Genomic DNA, 25006 nt, shown 5'->3' on the forward strand with positions numbered 1-25006 from the left:
GCTCCAATTTCCTATATCCATTTTTTTATTATATAAATGCGTATTTTGACTACCAAGTTGTCATCATCAGTACGAATTAGCTAATCGTAATTTCTCTTATTGTGTTTGTTACTCGTTGCTAATTTGGTTACCATCTAGTTCCAAATTATTTCAAGCTTCATTGTAAAAACATGTAATCTCATGTCTAAAACATCCTGTAATAGTTTCGTTCCTTACAACAAACAAACAATCGTATTTGAAACAAGATGTCCAAAGTGCGTGTTATGTATATTTTTTATGATAGTATATATTACCATAGTAACAACATAGCTTACAAAAGTAATTACATAATATGTAATGCTCGAATTAATTCTTAGTACTTTATTACACACATGTAATAGTATTGTTAGAGTAATAATATTTCAGTACGAATGCTCAAAAACCCATACTATGAGTATGTAAACTTTTGTAATTTTCATAGTTTGTACAAGCAAGACAATAATCATTTAATATATCCTTGGATTTCCTTTAATAAATTTTGTTTCAAGGTTATAAATAGTGTTTTGAATATAATTCAGGGTATCCTTCCAAAATTGCTTTATTCAAACTTAAAGAGTCTCTCAACTATCTTTGAGTAAGAGTTATTTATAGTTTTGAATTATTTTGCATAAGTGCATAATTTTCGGCATTTAAATTTTTAGTTGTGACGTTACGTTATATTTTTACAAGAATAGTTCATTACTGCAACGAGATAATGAACAAATAATAATCGTAATAAAGTCCAAAGGGCTACGTTATTAAATTCCAAAAATCACCTAAGGATTTAGAAGTTGAAGTATTTTAGTGCTACAGTAAACTAACTACTCTTTACTGGAAATTGAAATATAATAGAACATAGATATTTTCCTGAAATCTCATTTATTTGCAAACTAAAAACCAAAATTAACTCTTTTAAAGCGCTAAAAAAACACAGGAGCTTACACCAGAGGGTGAAGGGTCAATAAATATCGTGGGAAGGACTATAGGATTATCCATCATAAAATAGACTAAAAAACGCACTTGAATGTGTGTGCGTGTTTGTCTATAAAATCGACTACTTCTAAACCATCGACAGTCGTTTTTCATAATTCACTCGATTAGCCTTGAAAAGCCCTTTAAAATAATCTACCACTCGGCTCCTTGTATCAATTTCTTTAAAAAAGGTATTTTGGCTCCTCTATATTCTTTTTAACTCCTCTAAATTTCAACCCTTAACCTGGAAGCTTTGATAGTAAAACGGGTGTTGTTGAGCTTTTTTTTCACTGTATATTAGTTACTACAATTTCTTCTACTGAAAAACTTTTTGGTGCGTGAAGTAAATTATTCGACTCTTAGTTCTTTTTAAATAACCTATAATATAAAATAATATCCTAGTTAAACAGTGTTTTTTCGCAATAGGGGATAATTTTTGTGCGTGTTAATTTGATGAAAACGAATTTTATATACACAAATCAATAAGTGGTAATATGTAAATAAAAAAATTTTAGCCTTCACACAAATTTAGATGAGGCACAAACATCTAAAAAGTGTCTACTTTTAGCAATTGAAAAAAATAAAAATGATAATTGAAAAACGCACCAAAAGCTAACTTTTAAAAGACAAATTAAAATTTTACTTTATCAGATAATATTATTATACATACTCCTTTTGGACAAGTAGGTATTCATTTTTTAAATGAAAACAATAATGTATAAATATATATTGCCAGTGGATTTTCAAAAATAAAAAAGAGGGAAACGTTTTCGAGTGGAAATTAATCAATTTTTCAAAGTATAATAATGAATTTGAAAATATATTCTAATCACTAACTTTCTTACGGATAATATATATTCAAATCACTAACAATTCCACCGTTAAAAACCAAGATACCGTGCACAGATATGCAGGCATTCAAACACTTAGAACTAGCTTTTTTTTGTGTAGTACCTAAGCAAATTGCACATACCTGTTTGATTGCATAACGAAAGAAGCTTTCCAATAATCTTACGAAAACTATTCATTCTCTGAAAATATATTTCTTATTAAATGTATTTTATCTAATCCGATTAGTTTCTCAGCTGTTAATGTTAATTGCAGCTTTGGCTAGAGTCTATTTCATAATTGGCGTCCCAAAAAATTAGTTTCTTATTGTAATTCAAAAAAAACCACATACCAAATTGATATAAATAAAATTACATGGAATTATTATATTTATTAAAGGTTTTTCAGAATCGCTACCACTCAATAATTGTGAACAGAGTCCTAACAATCTCTCACATTTAACACAAATATAACCCCCAAATAATACAACTTGACGTCGCAATGCGTCCCTGGCACCAGGCCAGCTACTAAAAAACTGTAGGTGTGTATAGCAACATTGTGCCTACTTTTTTTAACTAACCAACCAAACACCCCTATTATATGTATCCAACAAATTCTTTCTACTTAACATTACAATTATTATTATCACTAAACAAATGTGACCACACTAGAAAAATAAATTAATCATTTAATATTATAGTATGCGAATAATAGTTAAAGATATACCATCTATCGACGTGGTTTTATGTCAAAACATAGAAATTTTTAATTTTGTCAATTTCTATTTAGGAAATGTGCCAAATTGGAAATTATAAATTTGGAGATTGTATATTTTTTCGTTTACTATTTGTTTTGTTATTAAAGAACAATTATTTTACATAAAATAAGATAAAATCATGATTAACTTTTTTTTGGAAATCATAAAATTAAGAATTAATGCATTCATAATAGTTCGAGAACTTGCAATGTTTTCGAGAGTTGGTTTTAAGACGGTTGAGAGATTATTTTCGATATTTAATTAGTATTCAACTTTGGGAGGGATCTGAAGTTAGGTAGAGAACGCTTTGCTTACACAACACATGCTTGTCTCAAGCGCAAATGCGCTCATTTATATGCATAAACGTCGTAGCTTCACTCTCAGTTGCCAGATGAACTTTATACGTACCTATTTGAACGATTATATTATTACTAAAGCCTACAGCAAAATGAAATTATTAAGGACACAATATTTTACTTTAAGCTTAAATTAGGTATAAACTAAAAGCTGGTCCAATTTTCAAATATACGGAAACAGGTTACAGCAAAAACATGGTTAAGCGCCAATGAGAAAAAGTTATTTTCTGTTCTAATAAGAGTTAAATCTCAAAATTTTAAGATTAATGAACATTGGCGAATTCGGATTTAATGTTTTTTTATAGCCTTTAAGATTAAATAATACATTTTCTGAAACTTTTTTCACAGCCTGTGATGGCGGAGATAAGAAAGAGTATTACAATAGATTTATAATGTCCATTTATTTAAGATATAATTTGATATTATATTAAGTATGGTTAATGAACAAAAGTAATATAATTTAACCAAACTATACCTCCAAATATTATTTTGAAAATCTTAACCGATTTCGGGTAAAAATTGGCAATGTTCATAGTCAAAAGTTCATAGTTTTCGATATATTTTGCCTAGAATTGAAGAAAAACAAACAATATTTGTATTTATTATTACATGCATTTCACAATTTCTAATAAAATCGACAACTACGAACTTTGCGGGCCCTACATATTTTTCTGTTTTCTTAAAGGACTAACATTTCGGTAATATTTGAGATACTTTAATCGAAACACATTTACTTTAGAACGACGTGGAGTAAGCAAATAGTTTTTACTCATTTTAATCCTCAGAAAAAAATCCATAGACCAACTTGTGTTTCAGCATACAGTATTTAGATGTGTGCAAATAACTTTTTTGCAAAAATTTTTTTTTTATGGTCTATAGACCTAACAAACGAACTATAACTCTGTGCTATGACACTGTAATATGGCAGAAAAAATAAGAGAACTCAAAAGTTTGGTTAAGGATAACTAAAAATAATTAAGAAATTCAATTAAATATTAAAATGGATTTAGTTAATGCAACTTAAATATAGATTAAAAAATAAAAATTATTAAATTATAGAAAAAAAATTATAAAAATATGACGAATTGATTTTTGCAACAAACTTAAAAAATAAGTTTTTATTAAAATAAAAAGATTGTTTAATAAAATTGTCAAGAGTTTTATTGACAATTTAAAAAAAAACAAAATTATGAACCTCTTCATTTTAATTTTTTTAACATTGTTCAAATAGAATTTTTATTTAATATTACTTCAATTTTAATAAAGGTGCTGAGTTTAAGGGGACTATTTTTTTGCTGCTATGCTCATAAAAATACAAAAGTGTTGAATTTAAGCTTTATTCTTGGTTTTATTTATTATTCAGTATGTAGATACTTAAAAATATGATTCTAATTTTATCTTATAATAACTTTAGCAGTCAGTTTTATTTGTTTTAAAGCCATTTCCACACATCATTCAATACTAAGACTAATGGTTAATTTTGAGATATTTTTTAGTTTGAGAACTTAAACCTATTTATACACAAAATGATTCAAAAATACTTCCATACAAACATCGTGTACGGCGTTTTTATAACAAAAGAAGAAACATTAATTTTTTTAACATTGTTCAAATGAAGAATTGATCAAAGATTTTTCATTTTCGAGATATACCAATATGAAATTTTGTAGGGAAATTGGAAGACACAAAAAAATAATGTAAAATTTAAAAAATGTTTTTACATCTCGTCTTATTTTGTTACAAATCCTTATCTTCGTATATACCAGTAAATGTTAAGTTTTTGACTATGGATTCACTTTCTTCTTTTGGTAAAAGGATGTTTGCAACAGAGTTTGAAAAAAGTTTTTTTAATTACTTTGTATGTTATTTTTAAACTACATACTTGAAGAGTAACAATCAAAATAAAGCAAAGCAACAATTTTTATTATTAAGCGAAAAATAACCGAATTATACTCCACCGATTTTATTTTACCAAATCATCTCAACATTCCACCTAACAGAGTATCAAACTTCATGTAAGAACAGGAATTTTGAATAAAAAAAAAGTTCACGTTCCTTACATCTTTATAATAAGAAAGACACTCTGTTTGCGTGGATTTATTATTTCAAACAAAAAAAAATCAACATAAACGCTTTTTGCATTAACTTTTTAGTGTTATTAGTGCTATTTAATGCTACCTTTATATATTTATATGAATGTTTAAATATGAGAACGCTATTTTGTATGGAATACTAACAACTTCTGTTGTGTGCTAGAGTGTGTTGTTGTGTATATGTGAAAATTTTGTATTTTATGTGTTCTGCATGCTATAATATCATTTGCATGTATTTTTTTTTTATTTCAAATTATTTCATGCAAGCTAACAAATAACCTAAATACGATAATGTTTGTAAGGAAATCATATATATTTTTTTAAATTTTTATTTACACATAAGTTTTTTTTTTCGTTTGTATTGATTTGTTTGTATTTGAAATTATTAAAAAGTTACGGACGTATATGGTATAAGATTTTTCAGTTAATATTTACAATTTATAATAATAAACTTAAAATTTCACGAAAATCATCATAAGCTTCGAATTCTAGTTCGAAAATAAATTTAATTCATTTATTGGCGTGTTTAAATTCTCACTGAAGCCGATCAGAACACAAAACTTCATTACTGATTATAACAGAATCACCCGAACTGATTAACTTTACAATGAATGTTTAATTACTTACTTGGTGTGTAAACTTTGGATACAGTTGTACAGAAAACGCATATAACATTGAAACAGAACTGTATATACTGATTTTAATACTTTTATCTTTAATTAACAGGACAGGAGCATCAGTATTATACGTTTTTCCTTCAATAAAAAAATTGTTCTTTGAAAAAATTGTAAAAAATTACACACTTTAAGTATGTGAAAATAACACTTTTATCTTTACCTTATTATATAATAGCAAAAAATTATATTTTTCATATAATGTTAGCCAAGGTACTCAGTAATCGGGTAATCAATTCTGGTCAGTTTATGAAGCAACAAAAATACGGCATCATTTCTTATACTGACAAATTCCAAATCTAAATAGTATTCACAAGAGCTTCTTGTGTCTTCTATTTGTTTAATTTTCTTGATTTTTCATTTGATTTTACAATAAAATTCACCAGTAAAATAAACTTGTACTTTATACGACCGAAACTTTTTTTAAAAATATTTTCTCATATATGATTAAGAGTGTGTGATAATTTATCTATATTAATGATTTAAAAATAATTTTAATTTGAAATTTGATTTAATTATCATTAATTAAAATTAATTGAGTCATTTATATTGATAATTCAGTGAAAATATTCTGTCAATTTTGATGTCTAAAAATTTAAATTTAAATAAATTTGTGAGAATTATTTGTTATTCTATTCTTTTTATAGAATGTGTAAAAATACCAATAATAATAATAATCCTTTATATGTTAATATTTTACATAAAATTATTTGACAGAATATTTCAATAATTATGATTTAAAATGTAATTTCCTAATCGAAAAATGATAATAATTATTTGTTATTATTTAAAAAAATAAATAAAAATAAAAAAGAAAGAAAGCTAAAACATAAAATTAAAATTATTTCTGTTTATAAATAATATTTTCATAAAATTAACCTTGTAATACATTAAAGTAATTGAAATGTATGTATGCTATAAACATGATCTAGTTATACCGGAAATTATATTTCTATGTTCAAACTATAATATATATAAAAGTTATACCTATTAGCTTTTATGTAGAATATATTAAAACACAGAGACCGAGTGTTTTAATAATATTGATAGCGAATTACTTGACTTACGGGTTAAATTGCTGGTTAGTTTGCACTTTTTTTTACAACAAATATAAATACTTAACATGAAAAAATCAGAATTTTGGGAAATTTCTTGATTTTCCATCTGGAAGCAGTCCATTAGAGAATTGAAAAGCGAAATTCGCCAATGACAAGAGCCTGGTGAATTAAAATCGATTCCGATCAAGCATCGATTAAGAAAAAAATTAGCATATATTTTAGAAGTAGTCATTGGCTTGGTTAATAAATTAAATATCAAATTATTGGGATTCCTCCAACCGATAAGATTCAAAAGGAAATCCTATCGTCGTTAATTGTAAATTTCTGCTCAAACAAAGTTTCAAAAAATTGAATAAACTGGACTATGAAATAATCAATATGTAAGCTATTTGTCAAATTCTTTTCAATTTTGTATTTATTGTAAATTACTGAACTCAATCAAAATTGTATTTCAAAGTTGTTAAAGTCATGATATTTTCTCGGAGTACCTAAAATGGGATTTTCGAGCGATTTTCGAGATGTCAATCTATATAAAAGCTGCATAAGTATACGCTATATTATGTAGTTTTGTATTTTGAATTTAAGAGTTATTAACTTAACATGAAGAATTATCAAATAAGTATCGGTTTGACACTTTTGATAATTTTCTCGACTTTAAAGAAGAAAACTACTATTTCTAAGAGTAAAATTTTGTAAGTTATCTAAGGCAGACCCTATTTAGAAAACTTTTACTCTGCAAATATCAAAATATTGCCAACATATCAGATAATATGAGTTTATTAATGTCAGAGTTGAATATCTGAGGATTTTTGTCTTACTAAACCAATTTTTCTTTTATTTTTGTTGAATTTCTTGAATCATGTTTCTCAATTTTTTCATCGTGGTGAAATATTTCATTATATAATATTTAGCTTAGTCAAAGAAACGAAAAATTGGTATAAAAATCATTAAAATAAAAACAATTTTCTATGGAACGATCAAAAGTGTTAATTAGAATTTTTGTCATTCAGGGTAGTAAGAAATCTACAATTTATTAGGGACTAAACCCAAAAATAAATCGAATGAACATTCAATATAATTTTCTACTAATCAACAACAAGTTTACGAGCAATTGTACATAATGTCAATTTATGAAAATAATTATTACACGGTATTTCAATAAAAAATCTCAGACAAGATATATTTAATTGAGATTTGAAAACAAATAAATATTTAAGTTTTGTCAAAATTATTTAAAAGGAAATTACATTTTTTATATAATTCATAAATTAATTTAATGTAGTTTGAAAATTTATAAAAAAATTTAAAAATTTATAAAACTGTTACTAATTCCTTTTTTTGTGTGTGTAGGATTTTACGTTAGATTTTTATTTCCGTCAATTTTGGACGGATCCACGACTGGCATATCGCAAACGGCCAGGTGTGGAAACCCTCTCCGTCGGTTCGGAGTTCATTAAAAATATATGGATCCCCGATACATTTTTCGTGAACGAGAAACAATCGTATCTTCATATAGCGACAACGTCAAATGAATTTATTCGTATTCATCATTCTGGTTCAATCACGAGGAGTATTCGGTAAGTTTCTTTCTATTTCAATTATTCTTAACTTTTAAGTTTTCCTAAAAAAATCTATCGGTCAAACCTGGATAAGCAAGAGTTCAAAGAAGCACAATCTCATTCTCGCTTATATAGGTTTCTCACTAACCGGAGTTTCTTGCTAATGCAGGTACATGGGTAGAGTTTCTATCTTATAGAGGTACGCAGCAATAACAAGTCACAGCAAGTACGAATGTAGTAAATATGTCTCCTAAATAATATAAATAAATAAAGCTCGACAGTCACTTATAGAGGTATAGATAAGTCGCAGTCTCACTTACGGAGGTCCATGAGGGAAAAACGACTCTCTCTTACAGAGGGTTCTGTTTCTCCCTAATAGAAGTTTTGGGAGCTTAAAATGATCCTGGCTATTACTCTCACTTATAGAGCTTTTTTTTATTTATCCAGTTCTCACTTACCCAGGTTTGACTGTATTTGAATTCAACCATATTGAAAAAAAGTTATCAAAAATTTTACAGCACGATATACACGATGTAAACTTGATAAATATAATATCAAATGTGGCCAATTATATTATTTTTTTTATAAATGCTTCAAAAAGTATAATATTGGGATTTTGTGACTTGGAGCTTTATTTATAAAATACCTTCCGGATGGGTACTTACGATTCCCGCACTAGGGCGGTAATGAATCCAGTTACGATAATAACTTTTTTGATTTTCTATTTTTCTCAATAAGCCATGACAAAATTAAAGTAATAATGACAAATTTTAAATAAAAATTATCTTTTATTTTCACATTTTAGAGTCGTGGATACAATTTTGTGATAATTAATTATTAACGTACTTCTTATTAGAAAAACAGTTTCCTAGTCCTTAATTTACAGTTTTTCATATTACGGGTTTTAGAATTGAAAACTGAAAATATCTTAAATCAGGCACCAAAAATTGAGTTCTATAAATTAGAATTTTGTAAAGTTTATTTAAAAGAACAATGCTTACCCTTTTTTGTCTATAAAGGCGTTCCTATATGGAAAAAAACTTAATACACTATTTTCTTTCAAATAAAAATTAGCCGATACAGTGATTTTCGCAATGAAAGAAATGGTGAAAATTAATCATTCTGTACAATAGACTTCAAAGCAATAATATTAGAAACTTGAAGCAAAAGTGTAAAATATTATTCATTTGATTGGTGACGACAATAAATTTTTCAAGTTGACATCAATATAAACTATTATTTAAATCAAAAGGGCTATATTATGATTATAAACACCATTTATTTCACATTATTTAAATGATAAAAATAAAATGATCATATCAAAAATATACTTTACAAATACTTATAAATACTATCAAACAATAATTCATAAATAAGTAATGACTTCTTTGTTGACATTTTATTTACACAAAATAACAAAAAAAAAATCTAAAAAGTCAAGTAAGCACAATGTGCACTGCTATATAGGTAGAGGAACGGTAGAGTTTAAGAAGATATTTACAACCTTCTCTCAAAAGTAGGTATATAACATTATTCAACCATTTAAAGAAAAACAAGTCGTGATGGAAGTGTCCTTTAGAGGTTAAACCAATAACTTTTCGATTAATAAAGTTCTTTTGTTTAGTCATAAATTCTGATAAAATTTTTCTTAATTTTTTTAAAAGTTAACATTTCTATTTTAGTAATTAATCAAAAATTTTCAAATTTTGTTCTTCATCCTATTCGCACCGTGCGCGAGTTTCGTTTCCATGACAACGATACACTACTTTAATTATAGAATTGTATGGATGCATATATAATTGTATGGATTGCAGTTATGACTTACATTGAAAATTTAATATTACTGTCTCACAAATTTAAATAAATAATTATGATAATTTATATTTGAAAAATAATACTTGTGCAATTTGATTTCTTATTTTCACAAATTTTAATGCATTAAGTTTAATTAATTAGTATTTTCAATAATTTTAATTTGACATTTTCTATAACAGTAACATGTAAAGAACTGCAAATTAGTCATGACAGCGTCCTTTAACGCAAAAATTTTTTACTGGAAGCGCTAGCTTCGATTTTATTGTCTCTACCATGACTACGCACACAACGAATCACTTTTTAACTAATACCTCAGTGCATACTCTCCTTTCTAAGCTATCTGCATTTAATTCCAAGAGCAACATTTAATCATGAATTTTAATAATTCTTTGTTATGGCATCAAACTATTGCAGACACTACAAAACATAAGGATATAATTAAGTTTATCATTTCGATTTTAAGGATTGAAAACAATAACTTTCTTTTAGGAACATAAAAAGAAAAAATAACAAACACTTGCAACATTTTTTTATTTAAGTGAAAATAATGTATAAACAGTTTATCATTTAAATAAATATATGAACAGATATATGTTTTATTCATAAATTGTGTGAGATATATATTTTTATGTAAAGAAAGACTGGAGTCAGTTGTAACTCTTTAGAGTTTCGTCCTTGTATGATATGAAAAACAGTAGTATTTTGTTGATCTAAGGTTTCTGCATTTTAAGAGGATCAAAGTTAATTGTTTTTAATATAAGATAATCTACCTTTGCTTACTAGTACGGAATCTTAGTTTATAAATTTCTTAAAGATATTTTGTCATAGGACCAAATAAATAAAGTGAATTTTTTAAGAGAATAAACTTGCACATAAGAAGTGAAATTTACAAAATTTTAAAAATCCTTGAAGAATTTTCGAGATACGAACCCCTAAAGTCGTACTTGAAACATATCTAAGAACACTCTCCATTAAAGTACCTTTATTCGTGGGGCCTTTTCAAAACTGAACCTATTTTGAGGAAAATCGCCTAGATTTTAGTTCGTATTCATAGTTCCGCGTACGGAACTATGGGCCTCATTAAATTACCTTACAAACGAAACAAAAAAAATCAAAATCGGTTCATTCGCTTTTCTTGGTTTCGGGGTTTATAATATCAATCACCACGATTTTTAGTCCATTGGTTAGAAAAATTATGTCATTTGAGTTAAAATATAGCTTTTTGACTAAAAGCACCATGTCTGGCTCGAATAAACACGTAAATTGTACATGATACAAAAACCACATTGTTTCTGACACAGGTGAAATTTCAAAAACCCTCTACAAGTTTTTATTAATTTTTTGTTTTCTTGGATACGGAACCCTAAATTCGCACTTAACACATAGCTGAAATACTTTCCATTAAACTACCTACTAAACGAATCAAAAAAAATCTAAATCGGTTCATCCGCTTAGGCTCTACGATACTACAGACAGACAGACAAATACACACACAAATTGGTCAAAATCAAAATAACTTATAATACCCCTTTTTTTAGTTCGGGGGTTAAAAAACCATCACACAAGGCAATATACTTTGCTATTCTACCGAAAATATAGACTTAGAATTATAGAATTTCGTTTAAAAAAATAATTCCATTTAAAATCACCCAGTACGATTTACACTTATTGAAGTCAATAAATGGTGGAAACGCAGTTAAATGATATATTATATCCCTTCTTACTATGTAATATACTTTTATTTGCACTTCCACCAAAAATTTTATTTTCTAAAATTTTTATCATTATTTTTCTGAGGCACTATCAAAAAAGTAAACGAAAAGGTGAATAAAAATTTGTTTAATTTTTACTTTGCCGAATTAAATAAGTCAAACAAAATAATAATCTGGCTCATATTTATACCATGTATATGAAATATGCCAAGATATACTAAGTTTAGTCCCAAGCTTGTAGCACTTAAAAATATTGATACTATGAACAAAATTTTGGTATACGTCTTCATAAAATCACTTATTAATCCATTTCCGGTTGTCTGTCTATCTGTTTGTTCGTCTATCATCACGATTACTCAAAATCGAAAAGAGATATCAAGCTGAAATTTTTATGGCGTAATGAGGATCTAAAAAGTGAGGTCGAGTTCGTAAATGAGCAACAAAGGTCAATTGGGTCTTGGGTCCGTAGGACCTATCTTGTAAACCGTTAGAGATAGAACAAAAGTTTAAATGTAAAAAATGTTTCTTATTAAAAAATAAACAACTTTTAATTGAAACATTTTTTCGTAAATATCACTGTTTACCCGTGAGAGCGCAAATTATGCGCAAATTTTATAGTTTGTATTATATGGGAATATCAATAACATATGTGTGACATGTATGTATGGTATTTCAACAATTAACTCAGTCAATTGTTTGTTTTCACTTGTTTTAAAATAACTTATAGAATGCATAATAATGTAAATATGAATGTGCATACGTCAATGATAAATGTGTTCCATTGTTAGGAAACAATTCGTTGTTAATGATAAATTAAATCAATGACCCAGTAACCGACATAATAGTTATTCTTAATGAATTATTACGGGTAGTAATATTTTAGAACTAAACCATCCATTTAAATTATTAGCCTCATAATGCAATATGTATGATTTTTGATATAAATGGTCCGATTTTTTTAACTTGACATATGCGTAAAACTTGGAAAACAAGTTAATTCGAGGAAAATTTTTCAAACAAAAAATATTTTGTTCAAAGGTGCCTATCTCACGTAGACATTGAGTTCGATTTAGGCTTTGAAGTTCAATTAAAACCTCAATCTAATGTATGGTTATTGAGCGTTGGAAAAAGACTTTCTTATAAAAAGGTCAACATTTTTTGTTTGTAAAATTTTTTAGCAAACTTTTATTAGCTTGGTATGTATCTATGTAACGGAATTTTTGAACGAAATTTTCATCAACTTCATACGTTGGATTCAATTTGAACTTCTCACAGTTATCAAGAATCGACGACAATAGAATAATTTAATAATAAATTTAATAAAATTATGTAGATAAGGACCCTCACGATTTATATTTCGGAAATATTTTTCGCGCAATGAAAAAATCATCATGATGAAAAATTTATTTGAGTTTTCTTTTTTTTTTCATTATGATTCATCGTTAATGACAAAAATAAATAAAGGTTTAAAAAAGCCCAAAAAAAAACTTTTTTGAAGCGAGCTGAACTAAAAAGTATAAAATAATAAAATAATTTCTATAAATTCAACGAGAAAAAATAGAGTGATTAAAAAAACATCATTTTATCGAAAATTTTTAGGTCCCAAAGATTGCATGTATTTATTCTCGTAATCGGAAAAAATAGACCGAAAAAATACATTGATAATTTTATAGGTCCGGTTTATTGTAGTAATTATGAGTTGGTTGGGTTGAATTTCTCAACTATTGAGAAGTTTCTGGGGTTCTGAAGATTTAAGTCCTTTCGTTCAAAAGTGAGAAACTATTACAGAAATTTTTTTCGGTCTCCTTTTTCCGGGTATATTTTTCTAGTCTACTTTTTCCTAAATCCATTTATTCTACGTCAATTGGCATTGAATTCCCCTGAAAGTAAGAACAGAGTTGACTAGGGGTTGAAATTTTATTTATCAAATTTTCAACTTTGATGTAGAATTTTGTTATATCTTGAGAAATTTAGACGAAAATAAATTATAAATATTTTCGATCAAATCTGGCTTGATTTTCAAAATACTGAGTATTCAAACCAAAATTTCCAATCCTCAATACTTCGAAAACTAAACCAAGTATCGAAAAAATGGTATATTTTATTTATTTTTCATTTAATAACCCTTTTCTTCAGCAAAATTGAAAATATGCTTTGCCATAAGACCAGTGTTAAATATACTTACTTTTTAAGTAAATTTTTTATTAAATAATTTGATAACTTCCTTGAAATGTTCAAAATTCAGTTAGGCATTTTAAAACTACATATTAAAATAAACCAAATATTCTAGCCTTTGAAAGTTTCTACCCTATGGTCGTACTTTCTTAACCTATTTGTAATAATAGAATCTGACATTTAGTTACACTTTACTAAATTTTTATTAAAAGGGGGGACGCTTGATCTTATGCTAGATATATTTTTTATTCGTTAACAGAAGAAAATCATCTATTGTGTATATCTATAAAATACATTAAAAAAAATATTTTTAATAAAATTCTTTGTTGCGTTACATTAACTGTTGTAAAGGCATTTTCTATACATATTTTTTAATTTTCATAATGGATGGAAAATGACATATTTTAAGTGTTGCGTCATTAACCTCACTTTAAAAAAAAAATATGAATGCATATAATAAATAACATAAAGAATTTATATATTTTTAATAAAATCGAATATACAGAAAGTGGCAAAAATACTTCTGGGATACACTAAAATAACGTCAACTTGTAAAGGCTCATCTGCTTGACCTGATTTAACCATATATTTTTTGTTTAGGTTAATTCGAGCTAACAATAGGTTAAATTAAAGGAATTTAATAAGTTTTTAGTAAAGTAATTCAAAAGTAATTGACATCTATAATTGGATATACAAATTCTCAATTTTTTTATTTACTTTTCTATTCAAAAATATTATTAAACGCACTAACAATATAGGGTTGTTTAATAGGATGTCACCACATATAAGGGTGGAACGTGCATTTTAAGAAGATAATATATTAGGAACATAATATAAATAATTTAAAATAACTTATTATGCTCAATAAACTATTACCCTGGTATGTTCCAATAGCATCTTATTAAACAGCCCTTTATATGAAGAAACTTAAAAATAAATATCAAGGAACCTTTCTCTTGTGTGCGCGTTAGTTTTATTCGATTTTTGATATCTTAAGGAGAACAAGTGAAATTTAAGTTTAAAAAACCCCCCACAAATGCGATTTATGGATTTGTAAACCGATTTTTGGAACCTTAGCTATAAAATGTACTACGATGTCACTGAGAAACACACAAATGCACAAAAAAAAACTTAAAACTTATAACACTCCTTCCTTAATCAATATCAAAGTGATGGTCAAGGACATCAGATGAGATGAAAAGGATACTTGAGAGCTATCATTTTTTGGGACAAATTTTTAGAAATATTTTAATTAAAATTGAAATATTTGAGTTGACTTTGTTATTTTGAATTATTGTTTTGCATTACTTAATAAATTATTTTACCATTTCACTTTTCGAATGGCTCAATTGAGCCATGTTTATTAGACCATTCATTTCCATGGTAATGATTTATATGTTAAAACTATAATTCATGCCTTTTCCAAACTGAATCATTTTTGCAGATGATCGCCAATTTTTTAGTTTTTGGGTACAAAACTCTAAGCTCGCACATGAAACACATACACATAGCGATCAAACTTATAACAACCCTTTTTTTAGTTCTGAGGTTAAAAATAACTTATTAAGTTTAATAAAACTATTACCCTGGTATGTTCCATCTTATTAAACAACCCTTAATATGAAGAAACGTAAAAATAAATATCTATCCACCCTTCTCTTGTGTGCGCGTTAGTTTTATTCAATTCGAGATATCTTAAGGAAAAAAAATAGTCCAAGAAACATTTTTCAGAATCAATCCTTTTGTGCGAATATGATGGGACTAGTAAGCATATATTATATGTTTAATTCAAAACTGATTTCCATCTCATTGTAGTATAATGTGCTCATATAACAATAATAAAAAAAGTATTTTTATTTTTTATACCATGCATATGAAATATACATAGTATATTAAGTTTAGTCCCAAGTTTGTAACGCTTAAAAATAATGATTCTAGGAAAAAAATTTTGTCGTAGGTGTTCATAAAATCACCTAATTAGTCCATTTCCGGTTGTCCGTCCGTCCGTCCGTCCGTCCGTCCGTCTGTGGACACGATAACTCAAAAACGAAAAAAGATATCGAGCTAAAATTTTTACAGCGTACTCAGGACGTAAAAAGTGAGGTAAAGTTCGTAAATGAGCATCATAGGTCAATTGGGTCTTGGGTCCGTAGGACCCATTTTGTAAACCGTTAGAGATAGAACAAAAGTTTAAATGTAAAAAATGTTCCTTATAAAAAAATAAAAAACTTTTGTTTGAAACTTTTTTTTGTAAACATCACTGTTTACCCACGAGGGCGCTAATTAGGTGCAAATTTTATAGTACGTATTAATATAGGAATATCAGTTGTGGGCGTGTCTATTTAAAAGTGAATATCTTTTGTTATTTACGTAACGTCAAAAAACAAACGATTGCGCATCAACACTGTCTATACATTTTTGTATGTGTTATGTGATAAAGAAATCAACACTGACTATGCATGGTATTTCAACAATTAACTCAGTCAATTGTTTTTTTTCACTTGTTCTCATTAATTTTATATTCCAAGGTGGGTTCTCTCTAGTATAATGTAAATTATGCAAACACAGCTTGTGATATTTTCAGATTAGTATACATATAAATCTATTATAAACCTGATTGATAGATAATAAATAAAGTATCTACTTAAAGTTGAAGTGATCAATCGAACTAATTAAATGTTGAAAAGTTAATTGCAACTACTTATTCATTGTTGAAGTATCTAGCTAGTATGTATGTACATACCCAGTAGGTACATGTTTATAATGAACTTTCTAATTAATGTATTATTTATAGGCAAGCATATCTACATATTGCAACTATAGATATCGTGCTACGCACTCGTTGTGCAGATTTCGCATGCGTACTTCAATAATGCTCTTATCTCACTTGTATCGTAAATAAATATTTCAGTCATGACTTTTTTTTATAATTAAAGTCCGATGGATACATTTTACTTTATCACGAAGTCATTCATTGTTTAGAGATTTAACATATTGTATTGATACTTTGTTTTAACGTTTCAAAGGAATGGCTGTAGACTTTTTTTTCATATTGTAAAAAATGAACACTTATATCAAGATGACCATCAAAATGGAAACCAACCTTTTCTCGATAAACTGGTTTAAAAAAAAAAAAAAAAAGAAGTTATCTCTATATATTATAAATGAAAAAGTAAGGATGATTGTTTGTTACGATTTCATGTCAGAACTACTGAATGAATTTGAATGAAACTTAAAATTATTATTGAAACTTAACACACCATAAATGGTCGTTCAACTGAGTTGAACGATAGTTAATTAATATTATATTACTAATAATAATTATTAATATTTAATATAATATTTGGAGCATTAAATAGATTTTACAATAACACTTCTTGACAGATAAAACCTGTCAATTTGATAGTTCACTTAATGTTTATTTTCGTTATTGTATTTATTCTATTTAATTTTTCCAGATGATCCAAGGAAAAAAAATTAATTCAACTTATATTGTAACTTTAATATAGAAAAAATATATTTTTTAGAACTTTAAAAAAAAATTTAAAACTATTTATTGTTTTAATATTTCATAAAGCAGGGTGAAGGAGGTACAATTTATGGAAATCTTTTCAACTAAGGTTATCAGACATACTTCTTACATTAAAAAAAAAAAAAGATTATTTGATAGATATACTTTTATCTTTGTAAAACAATCGAAGAAGTGTACCTTAGATTAATGCTTATTCATTGAAAAGAAGTAGTTTAAAACAAATATAATCAATTGTTTATTTAACCTTTAGTTTTAATACTATTATCTCTTTATTTATTTCCATTTTTTAAGCAATAGTTAATATGTTTCTAAGCAAATTAATTTTTTTTTATAAGAAAAATATCTGATCCATAAATTGTATCTCCTTCACCCTAGTTGTTTCATATTCTTTTATTTACATTTTAATGAGCTCTACCACTTATTTAAGAACAAAAATGTGGACGAAGCCGCGGGTAAAAGCTAGTATGATAATAAAGCGTAGGATGCTTTGTATAAATTTATTTAATATAGATAACCCGCTGTGAACACTATTGTAAAAGGTGAAAAGATTACACAGTTGATATGTTTCACACGATATGGTGACAGTTTTAGTAATTACTTTTTAAAACAATATTCAATATAACAATTAACTACTACTGCTAAACATTATAGTGTTGTTATTGTAAAGTGTTTCATATCACCATTCCATCACACTTATATTAACTATTACTATTACTATTAGTCTAGGTCTAGGTGGTATAGCATATGATATAGTTTATATATTGACTATTGTATTAGTACTAAAATAAATACGTAACTACTGCGCTACAATATGATCAAAAACATTATTTAACATCTACTAACAATATTCATTAAAGCCATAACTTTTTTTGAAGTGAAAACTTCTTTAGCGACGTTGGGCACTTTTTGGTAGAGGAAAATGTTATGGGTTCGCGTTACCGACATGCCGTGCGCGCGCTGACATGTTTATTGTTTATATACAGCTGACGTATTGTGTAACATTAGTGCTGCTTATATAACAAGTACATTGAAATTTATGTAAATACAAATACTATCCACAAATCATAGATTGTATATTAATTATTTTTGCAATTGAATTGTATTTATATTTTGTCATAATCTTGTAAAGCCCGTAATATATTTAAATAATAAAAAACCGTTCAAATTTTAATTCAAATATTATGAAATTTCAAATTTTTATACTAAAAGTTCTAAGTTTTCACTTCTATCGGCAGTCCTTTTTTTTGTTAAATGATCGTACTTGAAACTTCATGAAAGACTATCAAATTTAATCTCTACGACTTTTTTCGAAAGCGCTGTGTTTTCAAACGGACATGATAATGTCATATTTAATCAGAAAACGCAGCAGGGTTAATTTGTTAGAAAATATAACCACTTGCTAAAATTTATAATTATTAAACAATGTAATATTTTGTTGAACTAAAGTACTGCATCGATTGCCTACCACCTCGGACATACATCTGTAAAGATATCTTCACCATGAGTGAAAATATACGGATAACGTATGAATTACCACTTTATTGAACGTTACTTAACATGGCGTATAATGTCATTAATATCTTATACCACCATATGATAGTTCAAATGCAAATTAATATCTATAAGTACATAATATTTTTATACATACGGTATAAATACTGTTATAATATTATCCTTAAAAGTAATTTTACCAGTCTATCATTATCAAATGGACATTCTAGTATTTTATTATATAGAATTTTATTATGATAATGATCACGCACGTTAATTATCATATAAAATACAAAAAAAAAAAAGAAATTATAATCATAAGAAGTGATAATAACTTTGTTTCATTTTAAATTGTTCTTGTACTTATTATATAAACAATATTGAAAAAGAGAAACATTCACTACTTTTTAGGGATCCGTTTCACAAATTTCAATAAAGACACTCTTACAATTGTGTTGCACCAGTCGTCTGTTTCACCCCCTCTATAAATTAACCCATCTTTTATTCAATTTTGATAACATTTCGTTTATAGAATATATATAAAATTTAAAAAGTTCGCTTTCTATTTATAAAACTGAAAAAATGAATTAAGGAAAATTGAAAAAAATAAACTCGTGCAAATCCGGACCTCTTGAATTCACGTCAAGCGCCTTATGTAATTGGGCTATACGACACAGAATGTAATTTTTTCAAGGGATCGAATTTTTATTTTAGTTTGTTTATCAGCATAAAAAGAAAACGAACTGAAGAAATGAAAAAATTAACTTTGATTTCCATTCTTTCCAATTCTTAATCTTGAACTATTAAAAATTTTACTTTACTGAGGTCCATAAAATGATATTTTAGTCCACCCATTTGTGTTCAATATAAGTGAGATCTTTAAAAAATTGGTTAAATATCTTACATGAGATGTTTAAAATTTATTTGACTATGTAATTTGAATCTAAGCAGCAAATACTTAACCATGGGTCGAGTAGATATAATGCTCATTACGAAAACAAGTGGGAAATATGACTCTGACAATTTATTTAAACACTTCAAACAAAATTAAAATTTGAGTAAAATTTCGTTGAGTGGAATTTTATTAATATCTGTCGACCAGTGAATCTGCTACTCAAGGTAACACGAAAAATGAAAGAATGGTACTTAATGAGTGATCTTTATGATGTGATTTGATATGATTTTGATGATCGAATTTGCTTTCTGCGTTTTTATATTCCCTCATTTGAACTAAAAATTACTTTTAATTAATTGGATTATATAACACTTCCTCACAAAAAAGGGTTTTTTGATTGAGAGTGTTCTAAGCTATGTTTCAAATACGAGTTTAGAGTTCCAACTATAAAAATTTTTATCGGGCTTTTTATTTTAATTTAACAATTTGTTCTACTTAGTTTTAAAACAAACGTTATCATCTAAAAAAAAATAATAATTACTAATGAAGACTTTTTACTAATATTAAATAAATACAGTTTGTATTCCAGACACTCATGAATGCATTCACTGAAAAATAAGACAATTGTTAATTAAAAAAGTTATTTGAAAGTTATTATTGAAATTGGATGGATAAAAGCTCATATTTCTAGTATTTCCAAGAAAATCATAGATAAATTGTTCATGATATTCTTGGAATTTTAATTTAATTATAGAAATATAATACTTTTTTAATATGTATATTTATTTCAGTTGATTTGATTTTCAATTAAGATAATTTATATACAATGTATTATTTAGATTTTCGTACAAATACCGAAAATGGTATCAAATTTTACGACCTTTCCATTGGATTTTCCAAAAATTGTCCTCATACAAATACTGTCCTAATAATTACAAACATAACCACAAAAAATTAGCGAAATATTTGGAGCTATCCTCAAATAATGACCAGCCACACATGCAATTGACTTGACATGTAGATATAAAAAAAAAACAAAGTAAATAGAGATAACTTAATCTTATTCTCAAAGACGGAGCTTTGGGAAGAAGGAATGGTACGGCACATCACATGCCCCTCCCTCCCACGATATTCCTCAGTTATTTGAAAAAAAAATTGGATAAAATTGTTCAAAAATTGTTTCAAATATCTCAGTGCCCCTTGAACAATGTCTCATTACCCCTTCAATAATTTCATGCTATGATTGCATATCCTTATTAAGTGCTCGCTGAACTGAACTGAATAATATTTTTTTCTGATTTCTCAGTACCCCTTGAATTGTATTCTTCGATGCTTCTTCAATAATTTCATGCTATCGATGCATATCGACAAAAGTTGAGTGACCTTCAAATTCGCTAAAAGCCTTTCAAAGAGCAACAATTTTCAAAAATAATAAAAAATTTATAGAACACTGGCATAACGATAATAACATAAAAGTACAAAATTATTTTTATTTTATAAAAGTGTACGACGCCGACGCGACGATCGATTTCTTTTGGACAAACTTTTACATCTATATTATTTATGCTTGCTTTGTCCGCAAGGGGATTCTCCCCTTGATCCCCGTTGCGTAATAATCATACACGAGGGGTGTTACAATGAAAACTTTGAAATTTTTCATTCATCGAATGCCGAAACCATATCCTTCTTTAGCACGTCTTAAAATGGTTCAGAATTTGTATCGATAAGTGAATGAGTGAGTCAGAAATTTCTTTATGATGAGTTTAGAATAATCAATTTGTAGAGCAATAGCTTCATGCTATCATTAAAAGGCTGATTCAATATTTACTAAGTTTTGTACATAGATACCACTTTGCCGAACTATAATTATATTTTTATGCTTTATTAAAACACTTCGCTCAACCGACTTAAACAAATAGTGATAGACAAACACCGTAACTCCGAAACTGAATTTTTAAAAATAAGCAATTTGCATGGATACCAACATTTTAATGAAACAAAACAATAAAACAAGGTAAAGAAAAGCTTTAAAAATATCAAAACTAAGTATAAATTATGTAAGCAAAAACCTGAAAACATTCATCCCCATAAATCATTCAATTATTTGTTATCTCAAGAAGTTATTTAACCAAAGACTGTCTACACATCAACATCCAACTATGATACTTTATAATATGATTGTGTGTTCATTTCTAAGTAATTGCATCATAGATTGTCTAATAAAATTGCATATTTGATGTGAGATAAAACCATCAAGTTATTTGTATTAAACATATAATTTATATTAAAATTATGTATTATATGTTTCTGTTCTATAATACTTAATATATTACATTACATACGTGGAGCAGCTAAAGAAAGTTACTCTACAATATCTTTGTACCAAATGCAATGAAAGAATGATTGTAAGTGTCAGTAATGTACTTAGTTGTTATTTTATTGCTGTAGTAATCCTTTTAATATATTCGTGTCTGTGAATGTTCTTATATATTTCATGGTAAGCGTCTCCGCTGCCGACACTAACAAAGAAAATTTTACAAATTTTTATCGTCAATGATTATTAACTTCGCACAGGAAGTTAATGTAATGGGGCCGATTTTGAAAATCTCCACACTCCTCTTTCGCCTCGATTAACTGGCGAACCATTTATGGCATTAAAACACATCATTTATCTATGGAGATAATGATCGTTCCAGCATAAGCTGCAGTACATGTTCGAAGAATAATCTATGAAGGCTAACAAGACCTTTTTTTAATGTTTTTTCCCTCTCTGGGAAGTTAGTTGTGTGCGCTACAGGGGTCGCATTCACATGACTTCAGCACACCGACTATGTACTGCCAGTTTATTTCGGAATCTAATAATATTTAAAAATTACGGAATACTAAAATATCTTTTACAAATTTAAAAACAGTTGGATCAAGAACAAATGTATTAAGGACGTAAAACTCGAGTGGAAAGAGTAACGGGAAAAAAGCTTACAGCTCTGCATAGCAGTTTTATGTCCGTATTATATAATTGAGTGACTTATGCTTTAGTTGCATACTATACTTAATACTGAAATGCCGTATGTTTTTATAAATTTAAGCAGTTTTCTTGGTTTCAAAAACATCGTTATAAATTAATGGATCAACAAATTAAAAATTCCCGAGTCTAAAACTATGTAAGGAACTCGGAACTAGAGTTTAAAATGATCTTTAAGAAAAACTTTATTAAAAACAGCTGTATGTTTATCGTTCAACAGATTAATTAAAGCACTGCTACAAGTATTTTGTATAAACTTGGACGATAATGATAAAATACTTATTATTTTAAACGTAAAGAATTATTTTTATTTGTTACATTTCCAAAAAGTGGCATGTTTCGGACTATGAATTCATTTTAAGTAAAAAAAAAAGAGTTTTTGAAATAGAAGTACTATTTTACTTTATTTTTATCGAAACATTTTTAATTTTCCTTAAATTAAATCATTGAATAAAACAATTGACTATGAATTTCAGTGAAACCGCCAGAAAAGGTTTTGTTCTGGCAACAGAGACACAACTTTATAATACAATTCATGAAAAATAGTATTTTGCAATGGTCAAAGTGGTACTAAAGAAATAAGTAAAATATAGAACTAACTCAAAGTGAACCATCGAACTGTAAATTAATACGATAAAATTATTTGTACACTCGGAAAGGACAAAGCTAAGAAGGAGAGCTATAATTATAAGTTTGTGATATTAAGCTATGTTACGTCACATGAATTTGAAGAAACTAAAATTCAACTAGCACCATTCTTTAAAATTGTAATAACTAATCAAATAACTGAAATGTGAGATGCATTTTAAACGCAAAGTATTCTACGCTTTTCAAATGTGATATTATTATTTTTTTTATATTTAGTTTCGAATAAATATCTGTCAGGAATTATTCGTCTCATTACATTTGACCACTCTATACAATAAAATGACTGCAGTGACGGTAATTAATCTGCACAGCTCATAGCAATGAATTCTCTGTAGTTATAAAAATTATATATAACCTAAGCTAACCTTTTAAAACTGCATGATTGCAGCTTTTAATTGCTATAATACATATAACCAGTGCATAATAAAACACGATCTAATTCAATTTTATATTTACAAATACAGGTTGGCTAATCAAAAATATTAATCGGATCAAAAACAACTCTACATTAGGATAAATTTAAAGCTTACAGATAGATCTCTGATCCAATAAAATTTAGTTTTTCCTAAGTTGTACTTCTTTCGGTGAATTTTAAAAAATGATAAGAGTGAATTTTTACGATAATCGGCCACAGTTACCTAATTCCCACCTCCTAGGTGCATAGTCGATACGTCACTTATAGTACAACTAATAAGTCAGGATGTATAGGAAAAATGGGAAAACAGAACCGATTTTAATTCAACTTTTTGTAACATGCTTATAAGACCCCAAGGGACATTCAGCCAACTTAACTTAATTAGAATCTAAGTGGCAAAGAAGCTCAGCAGTTAACATATGTAGCCAAAACATTTTTGAAATACTTATTTTGGGTTACAGTTAACATCTAGTAGATATATTTGATCGCTGAATACGAATCTGGTGTCAGAGTAACGAATTCTTTCACGTGTTCCTAAAACCGTAGCATTTTTGGACAAGCATTTCACTTTTTTTGTACAAAAATCATTTCCGAAAATCATTTTTTAACAAAATTTAGTTGCCGTTTTTGTGTCGAAAAAGTGAATTCTTTGACCAAAAATGGAACGATTTTCGGAAAACGTGACAGAACCCATGTAATCTGATATCCTAATTAGAATCTAAGTGGCAAAGAAGCTCAGCAGGGAACATATGTAGCCAAAAAATTTTTGAAATACTTATTTTGGGTTACAGTTAACATCTAGTAGATATTTTTGATCGCTAAATACGAATTTGGTGTCAGATTAACGAATTCTTTCACGTATTCCTAAAACCGTAGCATTTTTGGGCAAGCATTTCACTTTTTTTTTTACAAAAACCATTTCCGAAAATCATTTTTTAACAAAATTTAGTTTTTGTGTCGAAAAAGTGAAATCTTTGACCAACAGT

General features: G+C 27.3%; 1 protein-coding gene across 3 annotated transcripts in view; it reads left to right on the top strand.

Annotated features, from left to right (window-relative positions):
- LOC123296488 (gamma-aminobutyric acid receptor subunit beta) overlaps positions 1-25006 on the top strand; it is a 231181-nt gene that overhangs the window by 131240 nt on the left and 74935 nt on the right. For all 3 annotated transcript variants that reach the window (XM_044877972.1, XM_044877973.1, XM_044877974.1), the window contains exon 4: positions 8107-8333. In XM_044877972.1, coding sequence (XP_044733907.1) covers positions 8107-8333 — 227 coding nt within the window. The remainder of the gene's footprint in view (positions 1-8106; positions 8334-25006) is intronic.

The sequence above is a fragment of the Chrysoperla carnea genome, chromosome 3 (assembly GCF_905475395.1).
Source record: "Chrysoperla carnea chromosome 3, inChrCarn1.1, whole genome shotgun sequence".
In the NCBI taxonomy this organism is placed as follows: Eukaryota; Metazoa; Arthropoda; class Insecta; order Neuroptera; family Chrysopidae; genus Chrysoperla; species Chrysoperla carnea.